The 27,984-nt window shown below is 48.6% G+C and overlaps 2 protein-coding genes and 1 long non-coding RNA gene across 3 annotated transcripts; all 3 read right to left on the bottom strand.

Annotated features, from left to right (window-relative positions):
* Positions 1-16,149: 16,149 nt before the first annotated feature.
* On the bottom strand, positions 16,150-17,795 carry LOC125323597 (TOG array regulator of axonemal microtubules protein 2-like). Its single transcript, XM_048298720.1, has 2 exons — positions 17,712-17,795; positions 16,150-16,533 (listed from the first exon to the last, which is right to left on the bottom strand). The coding sequence occupies exons 1-2, from the start codon at positions 17,782-17,784 to the stop codon at positions 16,298-16,300; spliced, it is 309 nt and encodes a 102-aa protein (XP_048154677.1). The 5' UTR covers positions 17,785-17,795; the 3' UTR covers positions 16,150-16,297.
* A 412-nt stretch (positions 17,796-18,207) lies between these two features.
* On the bottom strand, positions 18,208-24,548 carry LOC125322364 (TOG array regulator of axonemal microtubules protein 2-like). Its single transcript, XM_048296017.1, has 5 exons — positions 24,517-24,548; positions 23,457-23,560; positions 20,532-20,736; positions 19,132-19,348; positions 18,208-18,221 (listed from the first exon to the last, which is right to left on the bottom strand). Exons 1-5 carry the CDS (start codon positions 24,526-24,528, stop codon positions 18,208-18,210), a joined length of 552 nt encoding a protein of 183 aa, XP_048151974.1. The 5' UTR covers positions 24,529-24,548.
* Positions 24,549-24,594: 46 nt separating this feature from the next.
* LOC125322558 lies at positions 24,595-27,509 on the bottom strand. Its single transcript, XR_007202076.1, has 3 exons — positions 27,468-27,509; positions 25,815-25,967; positions 24,595-24,634 (listed from the first exon to the last, which is right to left on the bottom strand). It is a non-coding gene; the product is annotated as an uncharacterized LOC125322558 (long non-coding RNA).
* Positions 27,510-27,984: the final 475 nt, after the last annotated feature.

Below are 27,984 nucleotides of genomic sequence, written 5' to 3' on the forward strand. Positions count from 1 at the left end.
AAGCAAAGAGAAGAACTCTGAACATGCAAGTAGGTACAGGGCATGTCTGTCCTAAAATGACCATTGGAATGCTGACCCAGGGGTGGCATTGTGGCAGTTTGGTTGAAAACCATCTTGGTTTAAATGTCTTCAAATTCCTTTCAATTCCTTGATGGGCTCTCCCAGAGCCTGGTCACTGGGAGTGTGCTCCGGTGGTGCAGTGAAAATTACTCCAGGAGCTGCACTGGTACCTTGGGGCTCGGGAAATGCGCCACAGGAAAAGAAAACATTCCTCTCCATCCTGCACATGCCTTTCATCTCCCTGCACCCTTTCTAAGGTCATAATTAGTAGAGAAAAAAAGACATTTAGCATGAAAGGAGAAATGTTCCCACTCCTTCCTCCTGCCTTTGAAGGAAGAAGGAGAACACCTTCCCTTGGGGCAGTTCCTGTGCTGAACCCTTTGAGATCTGAAGGAGATTCATGGACATTGCCTGGTTTTGCACAGGAAGAAATAGGGAAACCTCCTTAGACAGAAAGGCCTTGTGAATGTTCCAGTTAAGGGGAAGGAGACTTCCAAATGGATGCAGCCTATGCAGGATCAGAGTTTGTCATCCTCTGACAGCACAAGCCTAAAGCCACCTATGGCAGGTTCACGATGGCAAATCTCTTCCCCGACTCTCTCTGCCCGTGTCAGTATTGCAGGCTGAGGCTGGGGGAGGAGATGCCTTCTGCCTTGTCCCCCCTCCCTGCCTTGCCTGATCCCTGACAAGAAGAGTTGTGCCAGACCAAATGAGGTGTCTGGTGCATGTGTGTCAGTCCCTGCTTTCAAGTTCAAAGCCTCAATGCCAGCGTTGTTGTTCCTTTGCCATCTCTGGGCATGGAATGATAGGAGAGATGAGATTTGAAGAAACAATTTTGCTGATGCAGAAAAAGGGATCAGATCCACTGGTCCCTTGCCTCAGGGTTAGTTCTGCCAAATCCTGGGCACGGCCCCTTTGGAATGATTCCTTAATTGCTGATATGCAGCTGGAATGCTGAATGCATCTGTGGAGAAATATTGCTGACTAAGTAAGGTGGCATTTCTGGATTAATTTTGGAGTAGAAATGAGCTATCTCTTTTAATATTGACCTGGCCTTTCTACAGGGGGAAAAAAATCCAGATTTAAGACAGGTCTTCGTTTTATGATCTGCCCCATGCCACTTCCATTGGGAAAATTTTGAATTGTCAGGAACTGCCATGATCAGAAATGTTTTGAGGCAGGTCATGTTTGTGTTGGGTTTCAGTTTCTTTGCAGAGAAGAAAGCAGGCAATAAATCCCTGGAACCATGAATTAGAGCAAAAGTGGGATATTTGGATGACCCATTTGTTCCCTACAGATACAGGCTACTTGAGTATTGGGGACATCTCATGGGGAGTGCAAAGCTTCTGCAGCTTCTAACATGGGGTGCCATTGTTTGTGTCCCAGCACTGCCTTTGTTGTAAAGAGAAATAAAAACCACCAAGAAAACCCAACCCAGAACTGAGGGGGAGTTACAGAAACAAAGGCCTTGAAAACTTGCTTGGGAAAGCAATTACTTCCTAGGTGGAATTGTCAAATTCTAGAGACCCCTGTGGGTTGCCAACTGTTTGGAAGGAAAGGGATCCCCAAGTAGTGGATGAGCCATGAGCAGCACAGAAGCAAAGTAGTGGAATCTCTCTCTCCCTTCCTGCCAGCTCCATACAGTTCAGAGCAATTATAGTGATGCTAGTTTCATGAAAAATAAAAACAAAGTGATCTTCTCAATAATAAATAACCCCTCGAGTGCCTCACCCATTAGTTGTGGTGATTGTAAAGGTGGGAGTTCAACTAACTCACTTCTTCCCTTGTACCTGATCTACAGCTTCTTCAGTAGACAAAACCTCAAGGAAGAAGTGGATGGAGACCATGCCTAAGGAGGGCCCTGTGCGGCCTCCCCACCCTGGTGCCCTCCCGCCCCTGGCTGGCTGCAAGGATGCTGTGCAGACCCCCAGGCTTGGCAGTGCAGGTCTCCGCTCGCAGCCTGCTCAGGGGGCCTTGGCCCAGGAGCCCCGGCAGGGGCAGCTGAGCAGCGCTGCCCCCGGGGTCACTGCCAGGGAGCACAAGGTGAAGGCTGAGCATGGCTCAGCCTCACAAAGAGGTAAGGCGGGAGCTGGGCCGCTCTCTGGCGGGAGGAAGGCTCTTGTGCCAGCCTAGAGAGCCTGGGCACATTGCCAGGGAACAGTTCTGCCCTGCATGTGCCCCCTGCACTGAGCTGTGCTGCTCCCAGTGCCCCGTGGAGCTGTAGGGCTGCTCAGCTGTGGGGCCGGGAGAGGAGCAGGAGGGTGCGTGTGCAGCTGAGCCATTCCTGGAAAGCACAGGCCTCTGGGCTCCCTGCTGTCCCAGGGCAGCCCAGAGGCCAGGCTGTTCCTGTGCTGGCTCTGTGCAAGTGGGTCAGGGTGTCTCCCTGGTCTGCCTCAAGTGGCTGCTGGCAGGAGAGTGTTTCCCTGTGCAGCTCTTTAGAAGTTTCCAGGTGGTCTGTCCCATTAAATACGTAGCTTCCGATGCTTTAGGTTTGCATTGCGGCCTCTGTTATATTTTGTGTCTCCACTTTGCAGGCGTGACTGGCTACAGTCTTATCAAGAAGTTTTCCTTGGACATTTCCTATGTTCCCTAACCGACAAAGCCCTTGCCTCCTGTCCAGAAGAGCTCTCTTTCCTCGAGCTCAGGAAGAAGGTGCTGCCTGTCCGAAGAATGTTTGAAGATTTGGATTTATACGTTAGGCTTTGTAGTTACAGATGTACATATGTTCTGACATGTAGATGTAGTTTGAATAAATGTGTTGTCATTTTATCTTTTAAATTTTGAAACTAGATTTTCAACAGTATATATTTTATTTTGATTGGTTTTGTTTGTTTTAAATAAAATAATTTTTAAAAAAAACAAGCCGAGAATGTGAGACCTGCTAGCCTAGAGGTTGTCAGAGTGCAGCTGACTCAACGTGCCACTGTCTCACGGTATTCTTTCCTCACAGCGCCTCTCCTCTTCCTCTTTTGCCATGTTTTCTTCATGTCATTTGTGCTGCTGTTTGTTATTTAGCATTACAATGGGGCCACCTATTACCATGTTTGGGGGACAATGGACCCAGAAGATCCTGTGTAGTCTCCAGTTTTCTGCCTCAATCTATTCTGTGCTCACAAAAGGCCTGAGCAAAGCAACAAAGAGAATGTGCCCAAATCCCAAAGCTTTGCTCCTTTGCAATGTCAGACGGATCTGGCTCAGAGGTGTCTTCAATCACAATTCCATAGGTAAGAAGAGGACGTGTATTTCACTGGGAAAAGAGGCACTGCTTTGGAAAAGGCATCTGTATGTATATTTACCCAGGACAGCAGTCCAACGGCGTTGTTTGCAACTTGTTTGCAGAAGGATGAGCGGACTGTGAGGTTATTGAACAGGTGACAAGGGTTCCTCAAATCTGTACCCTAGCCTGGGTGCCATTCAGCCCACGGGTATGGGATCATTTGGTACCATGGACCAGTGCTTGCCAGCATATTGAATTCCTGCCTAGCTGGAAGAAGCAATTCTGGGTTCAGCTCCAGCTCTTGGTGGGCTGCATGATCACTGACAATGCTGCCTTTCCAGAATTTATTTCTCAGTTGCCTTTCATAGTCATTTGAAGCTTTTAAACCTCACATGTCAATTTGCTCTGCCTTAGGGAAAAACACTTCTGAGCCCTGTGCAAACTGTAACCTTTTGACACCAAAGTCTTCATGGTTTCCAGGCTTGGATGTTAGAGAAGAAAATGCATGTGAATGTGTTACTTAGGTTTTCTGGAGGAAAAACTCTGTGTCACGTGGCTGCGTGTGTTTGCTTAGCTATGGGTCAAATCCCGGACTAGTAAAGCCTGGGAAGGCTGGCATGCGTCAGGGAAAACTAGTCCGTGAGCTTATGGGGTTGCCATCACCAGCAGAGTGGATGTGTCCTTTGGGGATTCCTCTGGAGACAAAATTAGGCACCTGCTCCCTCCTGCAATATTCTCTTAGATCTTTCTAAAATATCCTAGAAAAGGCAGTGAAACTTCATGTCTACTTGCACACCCACTGTTTGAATAGGGGCATTTCTGTCTCTCCGCTAAGTCATTGCTCTTGCACACCAGAAACAGGAACACCAACAAACGGGAATGATGCATGATCCTCCTGCTGGTGCCTCAGAATACTGGTAAGTGCAGATCTGGGTAGCTACCCAGATTAACATTTAATTAGGATCCTTCAAGATCCCCAGATCTCAGGGCATTTTGTTTCCAAGCTGCAGCTATACCATCACTCTCTGGGGAAGAACAGTAAATAGGAAACAGCGACTGCCAGTATTGCAAGAGTGTGGGGAAAACCTGAAGTGTCTGTGTAAAAAGATGAGTGGGAAGAGTGTCATTGCCACAGCCAAAGCTTAATTAGGGGAGCAGGATCAGTTCTTTACTGCATGGCTGCAAGATGATCGTCAGGGACCTCCTTTTTGTACCTCATGCAGGAAAGGAGCTCTTAATAATACCCTGCTACTGAAACCCACACTGGGGTGTAGCTCTGTAGTGGTTCCCAATGAAGCAGATTGCCTGCTTTGTCACTGCCAGCCCTGTGACCCTGTGAGGGACCACAGTTCATCCCACACATGTTCTGTCTCCAGGAAAAGCTTGCCTTGGCTTATATGAGGGGAAAAACCAGAAGAATAATAAAATGGACAATTAATCTGGTCACTTTGGAGGACATGCTCATGCTTTCACATGTCAGCCTTGTACCGGCTTGTTCGTCATCATGAAACATATCAATAGAAAAAACTCAGATCCTATGCTACATCTGAATGAAATTCCTTCAGATTATTAAGATTTCTGTTGTCAAGACCCGGATAAAATCCTTCCGACACTCACTTGCAGCTGTCCTGGATTTCTGCAGCCCTTTGTGGAAACCTGCTGTAGGTACAGTGTCTGGAGTTGGTTTGGGCCTTTAGGAAAGATGTGTGGAACAGTATGCAGGGCTCTCCTAGGAGAAAACTGTTTGTCCAAGACCGGGGACATCGTGCCTGCAGAAGTGGAGTGGCCCCGCTCCCAGCCCAAGAGTCTGTGAGCTGAGCCACGCCGGGGAGAAAAGACCCCGAGGGGCACCAGCCCAGCCGCCTCACCTGCCATGACCGTTCTGCGGAGCTCTGCCGTGGGGTGGAAGTTGACGCTGGGCGAGCCACCGAGCTTTCATCTGCTGCTAGAACTACTCCGTGATAGCTCCTGTTTTTCCCGAGAGAGAAGCCAGCGCCATCTTGTAACGCTTGTCCTGGGCGGGTTTTCCTCTGGCATTTTGGGTCTTTGTTCCAGTGGGAGGACGGTGAGGTCTGACAGTTTGATATCTACAAGTTACTTACTTATTTTTCCTTGCCTTGTGGGCATTCTGTTTGTTAATAAAATGTTGGGTTTTTTCCACTTTCATCTATTAGTATTCATTTCCTATTGCTGGAAAGGGATTGTTGGAACAGTTTAGAGGAGACAACTTATTCCAGACTGCCCTAAGTTTTCTCAAACTGAGACAGATGGCTTCACATAGGAACATCCCCAAGGCTGCTGAGAGGAAGGCATGGAGGAAGACAAACCTAGTTGTACCGGTTTGGCCAAATTTAGAAATATATCCCCTGAGAGAAGGACCATCACCACCCCTCCCCCACCAGGTTTGGGAAAAAATAAATTTTCCTCAAAGGAAAGTGAAAGAGATAAAAACGATTTCTTTAACAAACACACGGGAAAAGGAAAATAATGCTAACTAATAAAAATCTCTCGCTGTGGAGAAAAAACCTGGCAAAGTGTTAAGAGTCCTCCCTTTGGTCTCCTTGGAGCTGGGACTTGGCCCAGGGCCAGGCCCTCTGTGCTTGATGGAAAGTCCTCCCACTATGCTCTGATAATTGAAGCAGTGCAGTAGAAAAGGGAGAAAATCTGAAATTCCTGGGAAGGAAAAAAAGTTCAACTCTCAGTCTCTCTCTGGAGAAAAAGAAACTGAACAACTGGCCAAAAGCTGACCGGGCAGCCGCAAGCCAGGTGCCTCCTCCCTCCCCTGCCGCAGCTGGAGAAAATGTCACTATCTGTGTGTGACCTTGAACAAGCTGCAAACTGCTTTGAAAAAGTTTTGCTCAGTTTTCCCTTCCCCCTCTCAGGCTCAGTTTAAAGGCATAAAAAGGCACAAAAATTAATTTCTGGGCATAGGGCAGCAATATGGGATACACATCATAAAGTTACCCCAAGACACTAGTATTTCTGAGGGAAGTTCTTTTACACCAAACCAACTGGAGTCGTCAAACAGCTGACCGGACGTTTCGAGACATGGGCCAAAGGGGAAACCTTTCAGTGTGTTTGGTCAAGGCCAGGCTATGCTCGAGGCAAAGGTGTGTCAGTGTACTCGGCTCCTTCTCTCCTCATGGTGTCCGGCAGGCACAGGAGCCCAGAGCTCCTGCAGAAACCATCACAGCACTCGGTGGGAGCAAACTTGTGTCCAGTCCTCACACAGAGCTCTGGTGTCCAGCACTGCACCTCCTTGGAATGAGGAATTGTTGCAGTGCTCTTGGAAGGAGCTAAGGAGGTTTGGCCTTCAGATCAGCTCCTTCCTAGCTCCTGATTTGCTGCCCTGGGTAAGCTGCTGCCTGTGGCAACACTTGGTTCACAGCTGACAGCCCTGCTCTGCTGGCGGGCAGCCATTGCAGGAGCTTTTGCTGGGGTCATTGTGATGCCTTTTCTTGGTCTTAAAATCAAGAGTCATGCACGGTTAGAAGGGGAAAAGGGATTTTACCTTGGTATTTATTTTAAGGATCCTTAGGTGTACACGTCCAGGTCATAGGCATCAAGATGCACCCTGCCGAGTCTATCTCTCTGTGTCTCCCCTCTCAACATTGGGTATAACATTATAGGTTTTACTAATTAGCATATCTATCAAAGATTCCCCAATGAGAGGCTCAAGTGAGCCCCCCTCCCCAAGGAACCTTCCCCTGGATGGTTCTATCTTGGTTTACAGAATGTGTTCTGGAGAGGACCTTGGGGTCTGGGGCACACTGATCCCTAGCTACGAAGCTTCTAAAATGTTTAGTCTCTTAGCTTGACAAACAAGTCCAAGAATGTAGGCAAAAAGCACTAGGAATACAGAAGCTGTAAAAAAGTATAACGGGGTATAAAAGAAAAGGCAAAAATCTTCATGGCATCAATTGAACCTTTCAGATCTTCCCAAGGAGAGCTAAGGAGGGAACTTGTCAAAAGAGCATTGCCTGGGCAAAGCTTTTAACATTAAATCTTTCCTCTGTGCTCATTACCATGCACAGGAAATATTTGAGGAAGCAAGTTTGATGTTCCAGAAATTCCTGCAATCAGTCAGATTGCCAGAAAGAAAACACAGATTTGGGATGTGTAATCTCACTTTAATTCATTGTATAGAGAAATACAGGAGCACTTCTTGGGAGCTGTGTGTCTAACCTAAGTGACCTTGCCACCAAGAACTGAGAAAGGTGGGGAGAGATGGAATCAGTGGCACAAGGATCTGCAGTGGGATTCTCCCGCAGGCCTGAGGAAACTGCCCCGGGCTTCCACTGGGCCATGGCTTTTTACTCCACATCAAAACTTCATGCAGCGGCTTTTCACTCCACATCAAAACTTCATGCTTCACACTGTGGTGGTGAATCTTCCCTGGCCTTGTCAGGCCACACTGTGATCTCAGAAATGCTTGTTAGGCCCCAGCCTTGATGAACAGCCCCTGGACTCAGCTCCTCTTGAGCTTGCCCAAAACACTGAGTGCTCCCAGGAACTTGTGCTGTCTAACCAGCTCCTGGGGTTTTCTATGAACAGTCTTGGAAACTACTTTTCTTGCCTGAAGGCCATAACATCCTTCTTCTCGCACTTCCAAAGACAGGGTGCTGACCCAAAGTGCGGCCATGATGAAGCATTTTATGACTGAAGCCCACTGTCTTGTGGCCCATAAACAGCGGTCCAAAAGGAAGCCCTGGAAGCTCTCCTGGACCACAGCGGCTGCCACTGGCAACCTCCAGTGGGGCCTCTCAGAGCCAGCGAGCTCAAGGATCGTCGATCAACAATGGATCCTGGGCCAATACCCCCACTCCTCACGGCTCCAGTTTAACTACTGTTAAGCTTGAGTGCTGTTAAGCTTTTAGGCCACATTCCTTTTCATCCTTGTCCTTTCTCTCCCTTTGTCAAACCCGTCTAAACACACACACAGAGAGAGAGAGTTCTCAGTTCATGTCTAGTTTGATTGACTGCATTTTGTTTGTTGCTTTTTTTCCTTGTTGTGCCTTAAAGGACTAGTAAGTAATAGTGTGAATGTTGCCAACAAATTTTGTTGAGCTGTTACTTAACATTCTGTACTAGTTTGAAAACAAACCAGTGAGAGATCACAAGACAGAACTGTAATTTAATAGGAAAATTAAAATAATTGCAATAGTACAAGAACACTGACAGAGTCAGGATACAACCTGACACCCTGTTAGTCAGGGTGGTGGTAGGAGCCCAGATGAAGTGGTCCTATTGAAGCAGTGATCCTGTAGAAGACTCTGGTTTTCAGAAGAGGGTCCAGTAGTAGCTCTTATCCTCTGGGAATCCAGTAGAGAAGAGCTGCTTGTGCTTCAATCCTACCTGATTATATCCAGGTGGGAATGCTTGGCTCCTCCCCCTGGGTGGAGCATCTCCCAATGGGCTGATGTAATTCTGTGAGTCATGGGGTGGGTCATTGATTGCCCATTAAACAGAGATAGCCCCCAGAGGGATTTATCAAGGATGAGTCATGGTAGGAGATAACAAACACAGCCCCATCTGTTTTAACAGCTTGTGAAGGTGACAATAGAATACATACTCTTGGTTGCATCTTACACTGTAACCTAGGACATATTCAATCTGGTTTTACTGATAACCTTGACAGTGAATTTTTAAGCAATCTCAAACACTCGTTCGTAACAAGCCTTGGGAGCATGAGGTACAGGGCTGACATTGGAAAGCAGGAGAATCACTCTAAAGTGACGAGTTTAAATGTCCATTTCATTGCTCTTCTATTTATTTCACTCGATTAAGCCAAGCCAAGCTTTTCTTGGAGGCAGAATATGTGTGGGATGTACTACGCCATTACCCCATAACTCTGGGCTGAATGGCACCCAGGCTAGGGTACAGATTTGAGGAACCCTTGTCACCTGTTCAATAACCTCACAGTCCGCTCATCCTTCTGCAAACAAGTTGCAAACAACGCCGTTGGACTGCTGTCCTGGGTAAATATACATACAGATGCCTTTTCCAAAGCAGTGCCTCTTTTCCCAGTGAAATACACGTCCTCTTCTTACCTATGGAATTGTGATTGAAGACACCTCTGAGCCAGATCCGTCTGACATTGCAAAGGAGCAAAGCTTTGGGATTTGGGCACATTCTCTTTGTTGCTTTGCTCAGGCCTTTTGTGAGCACAGAATAGATCGAGGCAGAAAACTGGAGACTACACAGGATCTTCTGGGTCCATTGTCCCCCAAACATGGTAATAGGTGGCCCCATTGTAATGCTAAATAACAAACAGCAGCACAAATGACATGAAGAAAACATGGCAAAAGAGGAAGAGGAGAGGCGCTGTGAGGAAAGAATACCGTGAGACAGTGGCACGTTGAGTCAGCTGCACTCTGACAACCTCTAGGCTAGCAGGTCTCACATTCTCGGCTTGTTTTTTTTAAAAATTATTTTATTTAAAACAAACAAAACCAATCAAAATAAAATATATACTGTTGAAAATCTAGTTTCAAAATTTAAAAGATAAAATGACAACACATTTATTCAAACTACATCTACATGTCAGAACATATGTACATCTGTAACTACAAAGCCTAACGTATAAATCCAAATCTTCAAACATTCTTCGGACAGGCAGCACCTTCTTCCTGAGCTCGAGGAAAGAGAGCTCTTCTGGACAGGAGGCAAGGGCTTTGTCGGTTAGGGAACATAGGAAATGTCCAAGGAAAACTTCTTGATAAGACTGTAGCCAGTCACGCCTGCAAAGTGGAGACACAAAATATAACAGAGGCCGCAATGCAAACCTAAAGCATCGGAAGCTACGTATTTAATGGGACAGACCACCTGGAAACTTCTAAAGAGCTGCACAGGGAAACACTCTCCTGCCAGCAGCCACTTGAGGCAGGCCAGGGAGACACCCTGACCCACTTGCACAGAGCCAGCACAGGAGCAGCCTGGCCTCTGGGCTGCCCTGGGACAGCAGGGAGCCCAGAGGCCTGTGCTTTCCAGGAATGGCTCAGCTGCACACGCACCCTCCTGCTCCTCTCCCGGCCCCACAGCTGAGCAGCCCTACAGCTCCACGGGGCACTGGGAGCAGCACAGCTCAGTGCAGGGGGCACATGCAGGGCAGAACTGTTCCCTGGCAATGTGCCCAGGCTCTCTAGGCTGGCACAAGAGCCTTCCTCCCGCCAGAGAGCGGCCCAGCTCCCGCCTTACCTCTTTGTGAGGCTGAGCCATGCTCAGCCTTCACCTTGTGCTCCCTGGCAGTGACCCCGGGGGCAGCGCTGCTCAGCTGCCCCTGCCGGGGCTCCTGGGCCAAGGCCCCCTGAGCAGGCTGCGAGCGGAGACCTGCACTGCCAAGGCCGGGCTTCCGCACGTCAGTCTTCAAGCCGAAAAGTTCAGCCAGTTCCCTTGGGAACAGAGGCATCCCAGGTCCTATCACACACCATGAACTCTTTCCCTTCTTCCTCTGGGTTTTTGTTGTAGACTCAGAAGAAGCTGTAGATCAGGTACAAGGGAAGAAGTGAGTTAGTTGAACTCCCACCTTTACAATCACCACAACTAATGGGTGAGGCACTCGAGGGGTTATTTATTATTGAGAAGATCACTTTGTTTTTATTTTTCATGAAACTAGCATCACTATAATTGCTCTGAACTGTATGGAGCTGGCAGGAAGGGAGAGAGAGATTCCACTACTTTGCTTCTGTGCTGCTCATGGCTCATCCACTACTTGGGGATCCCTTTCCTTCCAAACAGTTGGCAACCCACAGGGGTCTCTAGAATTTGACAATTCCACCTAGGAAGTAATTGCTTTCTCAAGCCAGTTTTCAAGGCCTTTGTTTCTGTAACTCCCCCTCAGTTCTGGGTTGGGTTTTCTTGGTGGTTTTTATTTCTCTTTACAACAAAGGCAGTGCTGGGACACAAACAATGGCACCACGTGTTAGAAGCAAAAGAAGATTTGCAATCAAATATAGATGTCCCCACTATTCAAGCAGCCCATATCTGTAGGGAACACATTGTTCATGCAAACGTCCCAGCTTTCTCTGCTTTGTTGCTCCAGGAGTTTATTCCCTGCTTTCCTTCCTGCAGAGACACCCAAACCCAACATAAACATGACCTGCCTCAAAACATTTCTGATCTTCGCTAATCCTGACAATTCAAAATTTTCTTAATGGAAATGGCATGGTGCAGGTTAATCTGAAATGCTCTCCAACGGAGCTTTTGAAACTCAGAGAACTAATCATTCTGTACAGGCCTCCATCAATGATAAATCGTTTTTCTGCATCAGCAAAATTGTTTCTTCAAATCTCATCTCTCCTATCATTCCATGCCCAGAGATGGCAAAGGAACAACAACCCTGGCATTGAGGCTTTGAACTTGAAAGCAGGGGCTGACACACATGCATCAGACACCTCATTTGACCTGGCACAACTCTTCTTGTCAGGGATCAGGCAAGGCAGGGAGGGGGGACAAGGCAGAAGGCATCTCCTCCCCCAGCCTCAGCCTGCAATACTGACACGGGCAGAGAGAGTCGGGGAAGAGATTTGACATCGTGAACCTGCCATAGGTGGCTTTAGGCTTGTGCTGTCAGAGGATGACAAACTCTGATCCTGCATAGGCTGCATCCATTTGGAAGTCTCCTTCCCCTTAACGGGAACATTCACAAGGCCTTTCTGTCTAAGGAGGTTTCCCTATTTCTTCCCGTGCAAAACCAGGCAATGTCCATGAATCTCCTTCAGATCTCAAAGGGTTCAGCGCAGAAACTGCCCCAAGGGAAGGTGTTCTCCTTCTTCCTTCAAAGGCAGGAGGAAGGAGTGGGAACATTTCTCCTTTCATGCTAAATGTCTTTTTTTCTCTACTAATTATGACCTTAGAAAGGGTGCAGGGAGATGAAAGGCATGTGCAGGATGGAGAGGAATGTTTTCTTTTCCTGTGGCGCATTTCCCGAGCCCCAAGGTACCAGTGCAGCTCCTGGAGTAATTTTCACTGCACCACCGGAGCATACTCCCAGTGACCAAGCTCTGGGAGAATCCACTGAGCCCATCAGGGAATTGAAAGGAATTTGAAGACATTTAAACCAGGATGGTTTTCAACCAAACTGCCACAATGCCACCCCTGGGTCAGCATTCCAATGGTCATTTTAGGACAGACATGCCCTGTACCTACTTGCATGTTCAGAGTTCTTCTCTTTGCTTCGGCTGCTGGATCTTGGCCTTGAGAAAAGGGAGGACAAAAGAATATATGAGGAGGTAGAAAGAGAAGGGCATGGAATGTGTGTAGCATCAAAGGAGGCAAACCTTCTTAGCATGGTCCCCCTGATGAAGGAGGAAATGCAATACATAAACCCAACACGATGCAAAGCTGAGGAATTGTCCTTAAGCTTTCAGGTGCTGGAGTCCCACAGAGCTTGCCAAGCTCCGGCTGAAACACAGCAGTCATTCTTCAACTTGCATCAGACCTGCCCAGTTCTCTCCTTTTGGAGCCAAGTGGCTCCTACAGCCTCTGTGAAGCAGCAAGAGCTGCTGAGCTGAGACACAAGTCTGTATGGAGGGCAGCTACTTTTGTTCTCCTGCCCAAGCTTGACTTTGCCTGCTCATGCCTTACACTGGTGACAGTCTCGGGCTACATGGGGCCATAGCACTGCTCTCTCCTGAGAATGACAGTACACCTCCTTGCTCTTTCAAGGACAAAAAGGCCTTTTCCAACTCAGCTGCTAGGTAAGGATATTCCGATTGCACTTTAAAAGCCCTACGGACGCTTTTCAATTGGAATGATACTTCTGGGACGCCTGCTTTATCCTTGTCACTAGGATAAGCTTGACAGCTACATTTTCTCACACATGTATCCAAGCCAATGTCTTTGCATCAGGTACAGTCCTATAACTCTTCTCTAGCACCTTGCCCTCTTTGATCTTAAGCCCAGATCGAAATACTAAACTTCGATCAGATTATACATCTGTACCCCAAGTTTTATCTGGGCTCTGGTTTCACGGTGGAGGCCCAGGCACAGAGAAGTCACACCTGACATTTACAGGAGCAGCACCTGAATTTGCAGACACCTCCTCAGTAGCCAATATTTGCCCTGACATATCCTCATGGCTGCAGAAGTTGACAGGCAAGGATCACAGTATTCAAAGAACCGCAGTATCCACATCCATGCAATCCAGTTCCCAAATGACAGCACAAACACCACAGAGGGAATCAGTAGCCAAGTCCAGCAGAGGACCTGTTCTGAGGTGCTCTTAAGCCCTGCCTCCTCTTCCCCACAACCACCTCTGCTCTTAGGGCATATGGTGTTGGCTTTGCCATTGTGCTGGATTACCACAGATGGGCAAAATGGGGAATACACTGAGGTTTGCCTAAATACAAGGGAGAGATGACTGTGGAAAATAACCTCATGAGACGGGAAGTGCGAGGGGAACAGCACACTGGAGCAGCAGACACCTTGGCTTACCTCATCTCCTGGGACTCCTGGAAATCCAGCTGCGGAGAGCTTGGGACAGACGCTGCCGCACTGCTCACAGGGGGACTCACTGCCTTGCGTATTGGGGGGATCAAAGGTGGTCCCAATGATCCCTTCTTCATATCCCCACCACTGGAACACAGCAAGGAAGCCTGCAAAGAGTAGAACACAGTACTCCTCAGATCAAGCATCCAGCCTTGCCCCCATTCATGCCTGAAGACATTTAGCCATGCTCTTAGCTGAGACCTGGCAGAGATGTCAATGGAGCAGCTTGGTCTAGGACAGGGAATGGAAAGGGAAGTGGTGAGGGAGAGATCATGTCCCACATTTGCCACCGCTATCCCTGTGCTCACTTCTCTGGAAATGTGGCTACATTCCCAGATGGCATCCACATGTTTGGCACCAAGATGTTCTGCGGTGCCACTGCTTCCACTGGCCTTTTGGATCGTATGGGAATGGCCTTGGATCCCTATTCTCTCCCTGTCCCTAAAGCACCTAACAGCCAGTGCGGATCTCCAGCCAAGTCCCCACAAAGCCATCCTGCAGGATGTCCAAACCTGCTTTTCTCAAGCCCCTCATTTCTGCTGCTGCTTCCCTTCCCTCGTACAGTTCCCCAGCAGCCTTTGAGCCCCGATGCTGCTGAGTTCTGGGCGTGCTCGGTGCTCTCCAGCTCCCACACATCCATCATCTCAGGCTCACTGGCATTTAGGAAGTTCTGCTGAGCTCCCTGCCCTGCTGCTCTCTGGAAGGCCTCTGCCTGCCCAAGTTGCTCCAGGGCCCCCATGCCATGTCCAGCAAGCGGGGTGGAGGCAGCGGGGGCAGATGCACACCCTTCCTTAGTATCCCATTGTCCCTGGCACAGCTAAAGAGCCAAATCAGGCCCTGTTCAAACTTCAGTGGAAGGATCAGTTCCTCTCAGGGATACGCTGGGCCCTTTCTCAGCAAGGCTGGAATCAAGTACACAAGCTTTGGGTTGGACATTCTGTTTACCAAAGCTGTTGTTCATCTGCCTCCTCCTGCACCCCACGGCAAACCCAAAACAACTGCAGGTCCTGGCCCTGCTGCAAAGGCAATCGTGGGGGTGGGCTCTGGGCTGCTCTCCCCATGGCCACCTGCTATCCCTTCCCTCTGGACAAAGCCATGCCAGAATGCATAAAGCTGCCCAGAAGCTGATGAAGTCTAGAAATAGCATCAGAGACAACTGGGCACAAGGGCATGGCTGTACAACTCAAAAGCTGACACAACCTGGAACTGACTTTGCAGGACTGCCTGTTCCAGCAAACACCTTTCTCCATCCAAACCGGACACAGCTGACAGAAAACAGCACCAAGACACAGAGATGGTTCACACATACCCGTAGTTTACTAAATGTAGAAGGATTGGTTCACAAGATTGGCCAACTTCAGCTGCTCTGACTGCCTGTTGGTGTTTTCTCAGCCATAAGACAGAGCAGGAGCCACAAGAGAGCCAGAAACCATTCAAAGACCTCCCCTGCTATTGATACCCGCTGAGGACATGAAGCCTGCACTACACACCCACTGCAAAGACAGCCTGAAGTGCAGTGTCCTGCTGAGTTCTCCCTTTGCTCAGCTGCTTCCCTGGCCTCACACCACAGCAAAAGGTCTCCGAGCTCTGCCTACAGCACATAAACTGGAAATCCACCAGACAGGACTTAGGTTGGTGTCCTTACCATATGTCCTTTTCTCTCTGAACTCAGCTCCTGCTTTTTTCTCCTGTCATCATCATTGCCGGTGACATTTTTCCCATTCTCCTGCTCTCTGCTCCTTATTTTGTTTGTGTTAGAAGAAGGAGAGCTCTTCTGGATGGGAGGCAATGGCTTGGAGGGAAGGAGCATAGAGGGAGATTCCACGGTAAACTTCTTCGCAAGAGTGTAGCCAGTCAGTCCTGCAAAATGGAAACACAAAATATAACAGAGGCCACAATGCCAACATAAAGCATCAGAAGCTACAGTATTTCATGTGAGAGATTCCCTGGAAACTTCTAAAGAGCTGCACAGGGAAACATGCTCCTGCCAGCAGCCACTTGAGGCAGGCCAGGGAGACACCCTGACCCACTTGCACAGAGCCAGCACAGGAACAGCCTGGCCTCTGGGCTGCCCTGGGACAGCAGGGAGCCCAGAGGCCTGTGCTTTCCAGGAATGGCTCAGCTGCACACGCACCCTCCTGCTCCTCTCCCGGCCCCACAGCTGAGCAGCCCTACAGCTCCACGGGGCACTGGGAGCAGCACAGCTCAGTGCAGGGGGCACATGCAGGGCAGAACTGTTCCCTGGCAATGTGCCCAGGCTCTCTAGGCTGGCACAAGAGCCTTCCTCCCGCCAGAGAGCGGCCCAGCTCCCGCCTTACCTCTTTGTGAGGCTGAGCCATGCTCAGCCTTCACCTTGTCCTCAATTGGAAGTTGCTTCAGGCACCCCATGCCACGACTAGGAAGGGGGGTGGAGAGAGCGGGGGCAGGTGCACACCCTTCCTTTGCATTCTGTCCTTTTTGGCACAGCTAAGAAGTCACGTCCGGAGGTGTCCAACTCAGCACTTTGTCATCTTCCTGCAGGTCATCGAGCCTTCACCAGCCCAAAATGTCGGAGAGGTTTTCCCGCACATGCGGAGGCTGGCTGGCAGCATGCTTCCTCAGCTTGGCGCCCATCACCTTGTAGAGGGCGCAGGCAAGCTTGGTGACCACAGTGCGGACATTGGCGCTTCGGACAGGCAGCGCCTTGTTCCCCAGGAAGGACCAGAGCACGGGCAGGGCGTAGCGCTGGACGACTTCGGGGCTCCTGGGATAAACCCATGCCACAAGCGCTGCCGGAAGAGAGACACAAACTTCTTAACCACCAGCCTTAATGCAAACAAGGATCTACCTCTAGTTGTGATTTTGGGAGTCTCTCTGGCTAAGATCAGTGAAATAACAGTGAGAGCCCCATGATCCAGAAATGGGCAAAGCAGCTGAACATCCCCAAAACAGAACCACCAAGCCCTCAGGACTAATTTCTCCAGATCCGAGCCTTGTACCTGTGGCAGACTTCACAGCTTTACTAAATCATTCCACAATCTGTTTCTGGCATGATGAATGACCAAAATGTCAAATTGCTGTTTATTTCCATTTAGAAGTTGTCTAAACCCACTGCTGAAGGTTTGAAAGGCACTTTAGAGAGGAAATTGAGAGATTTCTAATAAAAAGGATGACTCCGTTTTTGTGACCTGGCTTAATTAGCAGTGGATTTAGACCCCGCTAAAGCAAGGCTATAAATAAAGCAAGGCTATACACTGTCTTCTCTAGTATATATTGAGGTTATCATTTTTCCATCCCTTGGCTATTGCTGACATAGCAAGCTCCTCTGAGCAATCAATTATCAGCTGCATTTGGAGCATTTTGGGCAGCGCTGACATAGGAAGACCCTGACTGCACACCCTGAAATGCTCAGTCCAATGGCACTTCCACAGCACAGGCAGGGAGCCTCAGCACTCTGCTTCTGCCCCTCTGCCCCCAAAGGCTGCCTTGCACAAAATCCGTGCATCTAACATGTGTGCTGAGTTTTGACCTAAGCTGTGACCCCCAGGCACTGCAGGCTTCCGCCTCAAAACTTTCCAAGAGCAAAGCAAGAATTCTGTGAGGACAAAACAAACCGATCCCCTGAAACAGCATTTGCCACCATTTTCCCTAAAGGATCAGAGCTGTCCCTGAGCTTCCAAGAGAGGAGCCAGCTTGGGAATTTTTAGCCCCTCTCTTTCCTGGAGGCAGCTTCTGAGATGCCCCAGTGAGAGCTCAGCCCCGAGGCCGAGTGCCGCCCCCATCTCAGATGCTGCACACCTCTGCAGCAGCCAGGGAAAACCTGCCCAATACACCTTCCATGGGTATTGGGCAGGAGGGACAAGCTCAGCACCTCCTGATTTGGAGGAGCCACTCTAGTGTCTATTCACTGGCGTTCCCTGTAAATTCTGCCTCGGAAGACCTCTTGCCTTAGAAGGGGAGGCCATACCTGAGAGATGCTCCGTGACAACCAGCAGAGCTTGGCCCTTCAGTTCACTCCTGCGGTGGCTGAACTCTTTCATCAGGGATACTTTATCTACAAGGGAAACACACATTTCTGCTCTCTCTTCTGAGGTCATAAGAGAAAGGACAGTGGGGAGGGAAAGGGCAGGGGCAACTACATTTTGTAAAAGAAAGGAAATTCCTGCCGATTTTTGAATCCTTTTCTTCTTTCCTTCCAGCCTACTTGGGAGGATTTTAAATTCCAAAAGAAAAGCTCTCCTGTCACTTTTTAAATCCAAAGTTGTCTGCTGTACCAGGAGCTATGTTAAACATTTCACATCAGGGACCTCAAGACTTCAATCACACGTAAGCAGTGAAAAGGTTTTGCATCCCAGAGCTTTGCAGAGGTGATCTTCTCTCTCCCCTATGGAAAAGGGTGAGAAGGCTCCAAAATGCACACCTCCGTTCCCACCTGAAGGATAAGCTGTTTTTAAATTGTCAGGTTACCTGTGTGGATCTAGGGACAAGACTCCAAGTTACTCATACAAGAGCTATTAGTGCTCAGTGCCTCAGTAGCCTGTGGGTTTCTGTAACATCTGTGAAATCAGATCTTGGCAGAGAGACTGGAAAATGAACTGATTTCCCAATACTTGACCGGCGTATGTATTTTGGTTTTCCTTGTGCCTATCTGTCGCGGTTTTGGGGGTCATGTTTGAATTTACTGTTGCCTGCATTGGCCTGCAAGCCTCGAGTCCTACCACTCTAATAAGCCAAGGCAAGCTTTTCCTGGAGACAGAACGTGTGTGGGATGAAGTTTGGTCCCTCACAGGGTCACCAGGGCTGGCAGTGACAAAGCAGGCAATCTGCTTCATTGGGAACCACTACAGAGCTACACCCCAGTGTGGGTTTCAGTAGCAGGGTATTATTAAGAGCTCCTTTCCTGCATGAGATACAAAAAGGAGGTCCCAAATGATCTTCATGCAAGCATGCAGTAAAGAACTGATCCTGCTGTCCTAATGAAGCTAATGCCTATGATGTGGAGCCTTCCAGGAGGCTGCTCTGCAGAGGTTCTGATGCGCCGCTGTCCCTTCATGCCAACAGCAAAGCTATTCATTTGGGAAGTCAACTGGGGCCCAGGCAAACTCCAAAAATCCCTTTGGCCCTGAATTCCAGCAAAGCTGTAGTCCAGCACTTCCTCTTCAGACAAGCAGCACAGAGCCAAGGGCTCCTGGGACTTTTGGGAAATGCTGATGCACATTCAAGCCTGGTGGGGGACTGGTGCGTAAGGACTGCACCTGCACAGCTTCTGGTGGATGTCAGCTGGAGGTTTCCACAGACAACAACAGCTGTCAAGGCACTCAGCGTTCTCTTGACTCGCAGAGGCAGAGACACACTTGAGGAGAGTCCATGCCAGGGCTCAGCCTTACCTAAGTGAGCCATGGATTCTTCCAGTGCTTTCACAGCTGCGGCATAAACCCCGGGGTCCTTTGAGTTTAGGTTGTTTGTTATTCCTTCAACCAGACAGATGATCACCGGGTTTAAGCCATCTTTCAGGATGCCTACGATTTCAGCCAGCACGTCCAGCGCCTTCTGCTTCACTTTCTTGTGCGTATCACCAAGTCTCGGGACAAAATAATCAAAAATCTGTGAAGAGAACAAACAACATGAAAGCTGGATTAAAATGTCCTTGTTTGAGGAAGGGACGCAGAAGTGAGCACTCAGCAATGTAAAAGATGAAAGTGATCCTTCCTGTCAGGTCAGCACTTGCTTGCACAATTTCCCTGTTTTCCTGTGGGCCGCTCACTGGAATGGTTGCGCAATCTCATGCTGGTTGAAAGATTTTCATATATTTTGAAGAGCTTTGGGTGGGGACAGAATAGTTCCTATGGTGTTTCTCTCCACATTTCAGTCATTAAATTCATCCCATTTATTGATGCAAAACGGTATCTTTGCTTTCGAAGTATGGAACCAGATATTTACAATGCCCCTTTTTCTACGCAGTTGTCTCAAGTTCTGAGGGCAGTTACGATTTTGCCAAAACTATGGCTGGAGGAGATCCAGGTTTTGTTCCATCTGTCTCAGAACCTGTGTCTGGAGAAGTGCAGGGCTCTGATCAACTCTTCCAGGATCCAGACCAATTGTCTACCCAGCAGGTAGACTTCTGAAATTTAATGTGCTGGACCGCTCTCATTAGAGCAGGTTCAGTCCCTTGACAGCCACATTATCAGGCACCATTTTCTGGACAAAGGGAAAAAGCAGCTACTGGGAGGAGAAGGAAGAGATCTGTCCCTAGCCATTTCCCTCCTTTTCCAAAGAGAAAAAAGACCCCCCCAAGAAGGGTGAGCACCATCTTTACCAAGAGGACTAGGGATGCCGATGGAAACGAGTAACCAGAGTTGTGCCTGTGCAAGACAAGTCGGAGTTTACAGAAGTATCCTTTTAAAAAAACTTGGTTTAAACCTGCCCAGCCTGATACTTCTCTTCCCCATCCAAACCCATTTTTTTGTCTGGAGAATAATTGCCACGCTTTCAGTGGCTGGATTCCCTTCACTTAACCCAAGTGGGAGTAGGAGACAGCAGAAGTTACACCAGCAGAAAACTCTGTCCTCATCTGATGAACAGCATCAATAGGCACCTGCCAGCCAAATACATCTGGACTGAAAGAACTTGTCCTGAAGCGTGGACCTGAATTAAATATTTCAGGGTAAGAGGCAGCAGCCTGTCCCACACAGCCAGGATGTAGTGCCAAGACACACTGAATTAACTTTCCTGCTACAGGCTTGGGAAAGGAGCTAAAGGAAAGGAACAATGAAGACACCCTACATACTTGGACAGTGTTAGTGGAGACGAGCTGGGGGCGGCTTTTGCACAGGTCTAGGAGGAGTGCCACTCCTTCCATCCGTGTCTTAAACTCCTTGGCTTCCAGGAGATTGTACAGCTTCTGGAGCGACTCCGTTTCTTCCACAGCCGGAGGTAACGTGACCTGGGCTTTTGGGCGGCGTAGGAGGCGTCCATCAGAGGTAGACTTCACCCTGGAAAATAAAACCAAATGCGGACCTGTTGGTGATCATACCTTCAGTTAATTGTGAGCAGAACATCTTGGGGAGGTTTCCTAATGATGTGATTTCAAGCTAGAAAATCCTTATCTGAAAAACAACGGGAGACCTCATGACAATCTGTCATGGGTTAGCAAGCATAGTCCCGGAAGTGATGTTCTTGCAAAGGAGTGCTTACAGCTCCTTCTGTGACCTGACAGAACCTATCAGCTGGCCACTTTGAATATGGACAATTCTTTAAGCCACTTAAAGTTGTGACCGCCTCTGTGATCCACACTTAAGAACAGGAAACCCCGAGGCAGACTCTCTCTGTCTTGTTTCCGGTGCTGGGACAGGTGGCTGCGGGCCCCGTGTGGGGGCCAGCGGGCCCGGCCCAGGCCCTGCTCAGGCCAGGCCGGGTCGGGCCACGGCCATCCTGGAGCCGACGGGCCCTGTTCCACCCACGGAACCCCCCCCACAGCAGGGCTGTGGGCAGCCGGAGCGGCTCGGCTCCCCCTCTCCAGAGCTGCCAAGATTCAGCTAAAGCTGCACGGCTGTCTGGCAGAGGTCATGTGACCAACAGCGATAAGCCACATTCCAGCTGCAAGGCCTAGGTGAGATTAACCCTTTTAGCGCTATGAAGAGCTGAAAACCAGAGGGAAGTGAAAGAGGAGATGCTTAAAGCTGAAATTCTGTTGTGAAGCTATGATAGATCAGAGTACCTGCTGTAATTTCATGAAGGCATGGGGGGTGGAGCATTCAACTTGTACTTGTGAGCAAAAGCACCTGCGCTGAGATAAGCAGATGCTGACGCAGCTGTAATTTCATGAGAAGTTTGAACAGGGAGAGATGGAAGTGATGAGGACTTTTGCTCCAAATGGAAAAGGAGAAAACCTCAGGTCCTAGAGATGCTCCCAGAGATAGTTCTAAAGAGGAAGATGAGGAAGACCCTTTGCTTCCAGGGAAGGAGAAGGGCCTCTATTCTTAGAAATGAAATACTCCCAGAGATGGGTGAAGAGAACTTTTGTTTCTGAACGGCTCAACCTTAAAATTTTACCCCAGCAATTCAAGAGTGGACCCTCGAAAGCAGTTGTGGGAAAAGCTGCAAGACGGGGGAAGGGACTCACATGCAAGCAGAGAACCAACCCGGGTGGCTGGCTCCTTGCGATAATGTTTTCATAGCATGGGCAAGAGACTCCTCTTCCTAAATGGACTGAACAAGGTTATTATGGAAGTGGTAAACAGACTGAACATCTCAAGGGCTGTCTTTTTACATTATCACTGCAAGAAGGGAGAAAGGCAGGGGGGAGGAGAAGTGTTCTGAAGGCGTGGTATGACTTTTTTTTTCTTCTTTTAGGTCTGTTAATAAACTTCTTTCTATTCTTTCAAGTTTGGTGACTGCTTTGCGTTTCTCCTAATTCTTATCTCACAGAAGGTAAATAGTAATGAGTATTTTGGACCAAACCACTACACTAAATTGGTGTTTCTGCCTGGTTACAAACCAAACCCACTACACAATCATTACAGGAGACAATCTGCAAGCAACATTCTCACCAGTGCTTACTCAGGAAAACCAAGGATGAGATGCATCTCACTTCTCTCCAGACGGCTTCCCAGGTACACATGTCGCACTGCTTTGTGAGGAAAGAGAGACGCTACTTCCATGTTTAAATGCCTCATCATGAGGGAGGTGTGCGTCTTATAATAAGGAAACTCATCCCTCTGGAGAAGTGTCTCTACAGCAGGCATGACAATCTGGAAAAGTAGCTCAGATGCATCTGAACAGATGGATAGGGGCATATCTGAAGGATCCAGAAAATCCGTAAGAGGGATAAAAACAGAAGCCAGACATCCCAGCACTACGCTCACATGATTGCTTCCCTAGAGACTAGATCCACAGCTTAACAAACCCACTGGGAACAACTCTCTTGAGCATGGGAAGATCCTGACTACGCTACTGAGGCATGTGGTCACTCTCCTGCCAGCGCTGAGCATGACAGAGCTAAATAAATCCCCTCTGTTATCAGAGGACAACAGGTACAAGTAGCTCTCCCACTGGCAGGAAGAGACAGCAAGGACCAAATTCCTGTCTCAAATGCTGATTGCAGCACAGGGGGAAATAAACCAAACATGCTGTCCATCAAGCAAACAGTATGAAGGACAGGAATGTCAAGACAAAACGTCCACATTGAGACACCTGTTGACCAAAGTTGCTCAGGAACTGGCTTGCTACTTACTACTCATCTTGGTACTGTCTGAGGGTAAGAAAACCATGACTCAGGAAGGCCAAACCACATGCATGGGAAGTGCTATTTTGGGGAACAGCATCTTGCTTCTAGACTGGGACTTCTCATCAAAACACCCATCTGAAAAAGACTGCTCTCAGAGGAAAAAAACCCTGCTTGAATTTACTTGTCCCAAGTGAGGCAGCGGAGACATGGCCCTCTCACAGCCTCCACAGCACTGTCCTTGCCACTGCACTGGATCTTCTGAGCTGCAACCAATGGGTGTCTTTTTGTCGCCCATTTTTTGTGGAAACCCTTCCAGAGAAGTTGTGTTCAGCGTAATGCAGAAGGAGACATTTTTTATGATAGAGCATTTGTAGGGAAAGGAAACAATCTCTGGCACAGGTCATCTCCACCAGAAAGATTTTCCTGAGGAAGAGACATGTAAAGCTTGCCACGTGCTTTGTCACATCTAACTAAAGTGCTCAGTACCGTTTACTAGAAGGCAATGTGGCCTGGGGCTTCTTCGAGCCATCGCTCCTCTTCTTCACAGGCTTCTCGACAGATGGGTGTTCATCCTTCTGCGTTTCCATCCCCTACAAAGGCATAAAGAAACCCCATGGATCTTTAGAATGTAAAATAGGAAATTACCTGTTTAAAACACAACATATAACCAGGATCACTGCTACCAAGGCTTGGGCAAACCTTTCCGAACTTACAGAAGGAAACAGGCCAGAGGTTCAGTGATGCCAACTCTTTGTTTTCAATAGCCCAAGGCAGGTTATGGCTGCTACCATACTGAGCAGCAGTCTAAAATCCCAAATGCATTCCTCTTGAGCATAAATGGGAATAATGCAAACTGGTAGGGAACTAATGCTCTTAAAGGAAGCTGCAGAAAAATTTGGACTCTTTGGAGGTTGGCCCATTGTGTTGGAAGTTGATTTGGTTCCACACTCACTCTCCCTGGTGCTGCACAAAGCCACACTCCCTTCTATAACGTAGGTAAAAAGAATAAAAAAATACCCCAGGCAAACAAATGATTTTCCTCTGGATGCTGCTGAATTCACCAAGCTTCTTCCAGCTGCACAGGGCATGACAGCAAGGCAGTATTCCCAGAAGACAGATAGTAATTGTAGGAATTGGGATTGACTGGGACATCTTTTGAATATTTGGAAATTTTCTTGGCACTACTGCTTCCTGTGTCTTTTGTAAAGACTCTGTTATCTCCAGAAGCACTGTTCTCACTTAATTGCGTCACTGGGGGCAGAGTAGGGATAGTGGGGTGGGGGGTTATGCTTAAATGTAAACACATTTTCTCCTCTTTCCCTTCCCTGTTTGTGGCCAATATTCAAAATATCCAATACCCCACTTTTCCCCTAATATTATCAATTCCTTTGTGCTCTGCAGATGAACAGGCTACAGATCAACAGTTCATTCCCAGGAGCAAAATGATTTGGCAGGAAAGGAATGAGATAAGATTAGGTCTGTTTGATCTCATATCAGCAGTGGCAATACTTGCACAAAGGAGACATTTCTCCTACCAAGCACTTACTTTCTTCTTCATTCTTGTCAGAATATCTTCCAGGTCACGGGTGGAAAGAGATTGTTCCAAAAGCCTTTTAAATTTTTGGTGATTCAGCATCATTTTCACCATCTCCTGTCCATAATGCCTAAAACAAGAAAGAAAGAAAGAAAGAAAGAAAGAAAGAAAGAATAGAAGGTGAACAAACAAAGGAGGAGCATTAACAGAATAAGCTGATACCTTAAACTCAGCAGCTGCCATACCTGCATGAGAAGGCATTACCTACTCAGCAAAGAGAGAGATTTACCTCCACTTGGCACTGCACAGTGCTGTCAGCTGAACACAAGAGGCAAGAGGAGAACGTGGGGCAACAGAAAAATACAATCTCACTCTGAAACTGTGGGTGCGCTTCTGTGGCATCGAAGGATCCCAGGGAACAAGCAAAACACCTCTGCTTTGAGTCAGAGCTTATTAGCAGTGTCTTGCTGCCATTGCACAGTAATTTGCCTTTCTTTAACTGGCAGGGAAGCCAGGACCAAATGCCTCATGCTTGCTTTTGATTATTCTATACCATATGTATGCACAGGGACAGCTAGTTGCTCATGCGTTCTTGGCAGCTATTAATGGGAATTGAATCCTCAAAGTGAGGGGATTTGGGTGGTTTGGGTTGATTTTGCCACTAGGAAACCACAGTTTTCTTCAGGAAGCAATTTGGAGGTCATTCAGCCACAGATAAGAGCATTATAGAAATCTGCAGAAGAGGTTTAGAAAGACTGAATACATTGGCTAAAGACCCCTGGAATATTTCTAGGAAAGTCTTAAGTTAATGAGAAATAGATGTATGCGATCCTTCAGTGATGAACATTAGCCAACATTTTGGCTTTGTCTTGTGCACCTAAGGCCAAGCAAAACTGTTTGACTGGCTCATCTGATGGCTCTTTTGATCTCAGGAAAGAATCATTCAAGTCCCAGGAAGTTGGCAATGCTCCCTCTTGCGGGACAACCTCACGTTCCCCAGCACAGTCATTTCCCCAGACAAGCCAGGGCAGTGGTCACAGCACCAAGCCTGACAGAGCTCAAGAAGCCTTTGGACAATGCTCTCGGGCACATGGAGTGACTCTTGGGGGGCCCTGCACACAGGCAGGAGCTGGACTCGATGACCCTGATGGGTCCCTTCCAATTCAGCGTATTCCGTGACTCTGTGAACCTCATCCACACAGTGAGGGAACTTAATATTTCCTTTAGCTTCCACTCTTTTGTGGTTTTGCCCTTTACAGCCAGACACCCAACAGTTTTCCTGTTTTAGGAGGTGAAATGAAGATCATTACCTTGTGTCCTTGTGACAGTCCTGAGCAAGCGTCCCTGCCGCGTGCGCCAGCCTCTCAGCCCTGGGCGTTCCTGCGAGCTTCGTGACTCCAGTTTTCTCCATCAAGGACAGGAGGAGTTGGGCCGCGCACTTCCGCACCTGGACGTGGCGGCTCCTGGGAAGAAGAGAGCGGACACTGGGGCACAGGGAGCAGAGGGACACAGCGCAGGCCTTGGCCAGAGCATGCTCCCTGTCATTGCTGGGGGAAGGAGGCCTGGGTTCTCCCTGACACTTGGGACACCTGTAGAAGGTTCTGTCCGCAGAGAAACACAAAGTTAGCACTCTACAGAAGGACTGCCTGCAAGCAAGAGTGAGGAATTCAGTCTCCCTGCACTATCTGATACTCAATGTCTTTCCCCAAATTCACTCTGAGAAAGAGGGAAATTAAAGACAACCCAGGCTGACCCATCAGGGGCCAGCCACTACACAGACAGCCGCAGCAGGATTGAGGATATTTGCACCCATTTACCCCCAAATCTGCAGACCTTGGGAAAGAAACAAATGCAGGGAAAACACGCTGTGGGACATGAAGTTGCAGAATATTCTGCAATGCAGCCAGTTTCTTCTGTGAGGCTTGGCGAGAGATACATCTGAACGTTTCCCCCTTTTCCAAAGCTGAGGAAAGGGTGGCAGTCAGTTTAGCCAGCTTGTCCTGTTCTAGACAGTGTCTCTTGGGGACTATCAGGCCCAGCACCAACACTTAAGGCAGCACCTGCTTCAGCTGTCCCATGGCAGTCGGCCTGTGAAGGTGCCTGTACAGTGATTCATCATCTCAAGGCTAACATGAGACATCAGTTTGAATAGCAAGTGGGCCTCTAAGGCCAGGACAGTCCTACAAGACTCCTCTTGGCAGGAGCTGCACCTGCTGTGCAGGCTGTGCCACACCCAGCACGTTCTCCCCCATGTGCTCCATGCCCCAGCAAGAACCCTCCTTACTTCTCAAGTGAATGGCATAATGAGGATGCATGGTTTTTCCCAAGGCCTCTGTGGTTAGGGCTGTGAAATATCAAAGAGCGCTCACAGCTGCAGTTGCAATTGTCCCTCTTCCCACAAAACCACAGGGCTCTATCCTTAGCCTTTGCAGGCACTTTCACTTGCCCACCATTCACCACATCTAGGCAACTCGGACAGACTGGGAGAACTCCAGGAAGCAGCAGCAAGCTGAGTCAGGGGAGGTTGAGCTTGGATATCAGGAAAAAGTTTTTCACCCAGAGGGTGGCTGGGCACTGGAACAGGCTCCCCAGGGCACTGGTCACAGCACCAAGCCTGAGAGAGTTCAGGAAGCCTTTGGACAACGCTCTCAGGCACATGGTGTGACCCTTGGCGTGTTTGTTCTGTGCAAGGGCAGGAGCTGGACTCGATGAGCCTGATGGGCCCCTTCCAACTCAGCATATTCTACAGCTCTGTGATTCTGTCAACTAAAGGGCTGCACGAGGGCAGAAATAGGTGACAAGAGGAAAGAAGTGAGGTTGATTGGAGAATCAAGTCACTGAGTTCACAGAAGATGCAGGATACAGGACCCTTCCCTCCCACCGTTCCCATTCTCTCTCTCAGCCCTTCTCCCCCCCACACACAATAGAAGGTGAAGAATATCACTAAGAGAAGAAGAACCTACTGGACTCCACTGTCCATGAGAGCAGTCATTGCTCGTGCAGGAGTCACATGCTCCACCATGACTCCCAGGGTGTGACTGGCTGCTTTCTGAACAAACTCTGGGGAGTTCCACACCATCTGGAGAAGGACCCGAGCAACCTCATCCACCTCCGAGTCCATGTCCTTCTGCAAGGTCACAAAGAGCTCTCCAAGAGTGACGATTGCAGAGTAAGACACCTTTGAGCGAAGGTTGGTCACCTGGGGAAGTCATGCGGGGAAACATAAGAATCACCTTGAAAAGAAAACCAGTTGCCTTAGACAAAAGTCCCAGGAAATGACAACACTTCCCGCTGTGTCCAGGGGAACACAAAAGCACAGGCAGAGCAGAAGAGCACAAGCACAGAAAGGCACTTAACTCTGGCACCTACTTGTGCTAGGCCTCAGGCCTGCTTCCTGCAGGCCTAAAACATATTATTTCACTTAAAGTGTTCTACTTAATTCTTCTGGAATGTCCACTGCTTTGGTTTTAGGCCCTTTTA

The sequence above is a fragment of the Corvus hawaiiensis genome, chromosome 3 (genome assembly GCF_020740725.1).
Source record: "Corvus hawaiiensis isolate bCorHaw1 chromosome 3, bCorHaw1.pri.cur, whole genome shotgun sequence".
NCBI classification, from domain to species: Eukaryota; Metazoa; Chordata; class Aves; order Passeriformes; family Corvidae; genus Corvus; species Corvus hawaiiensis.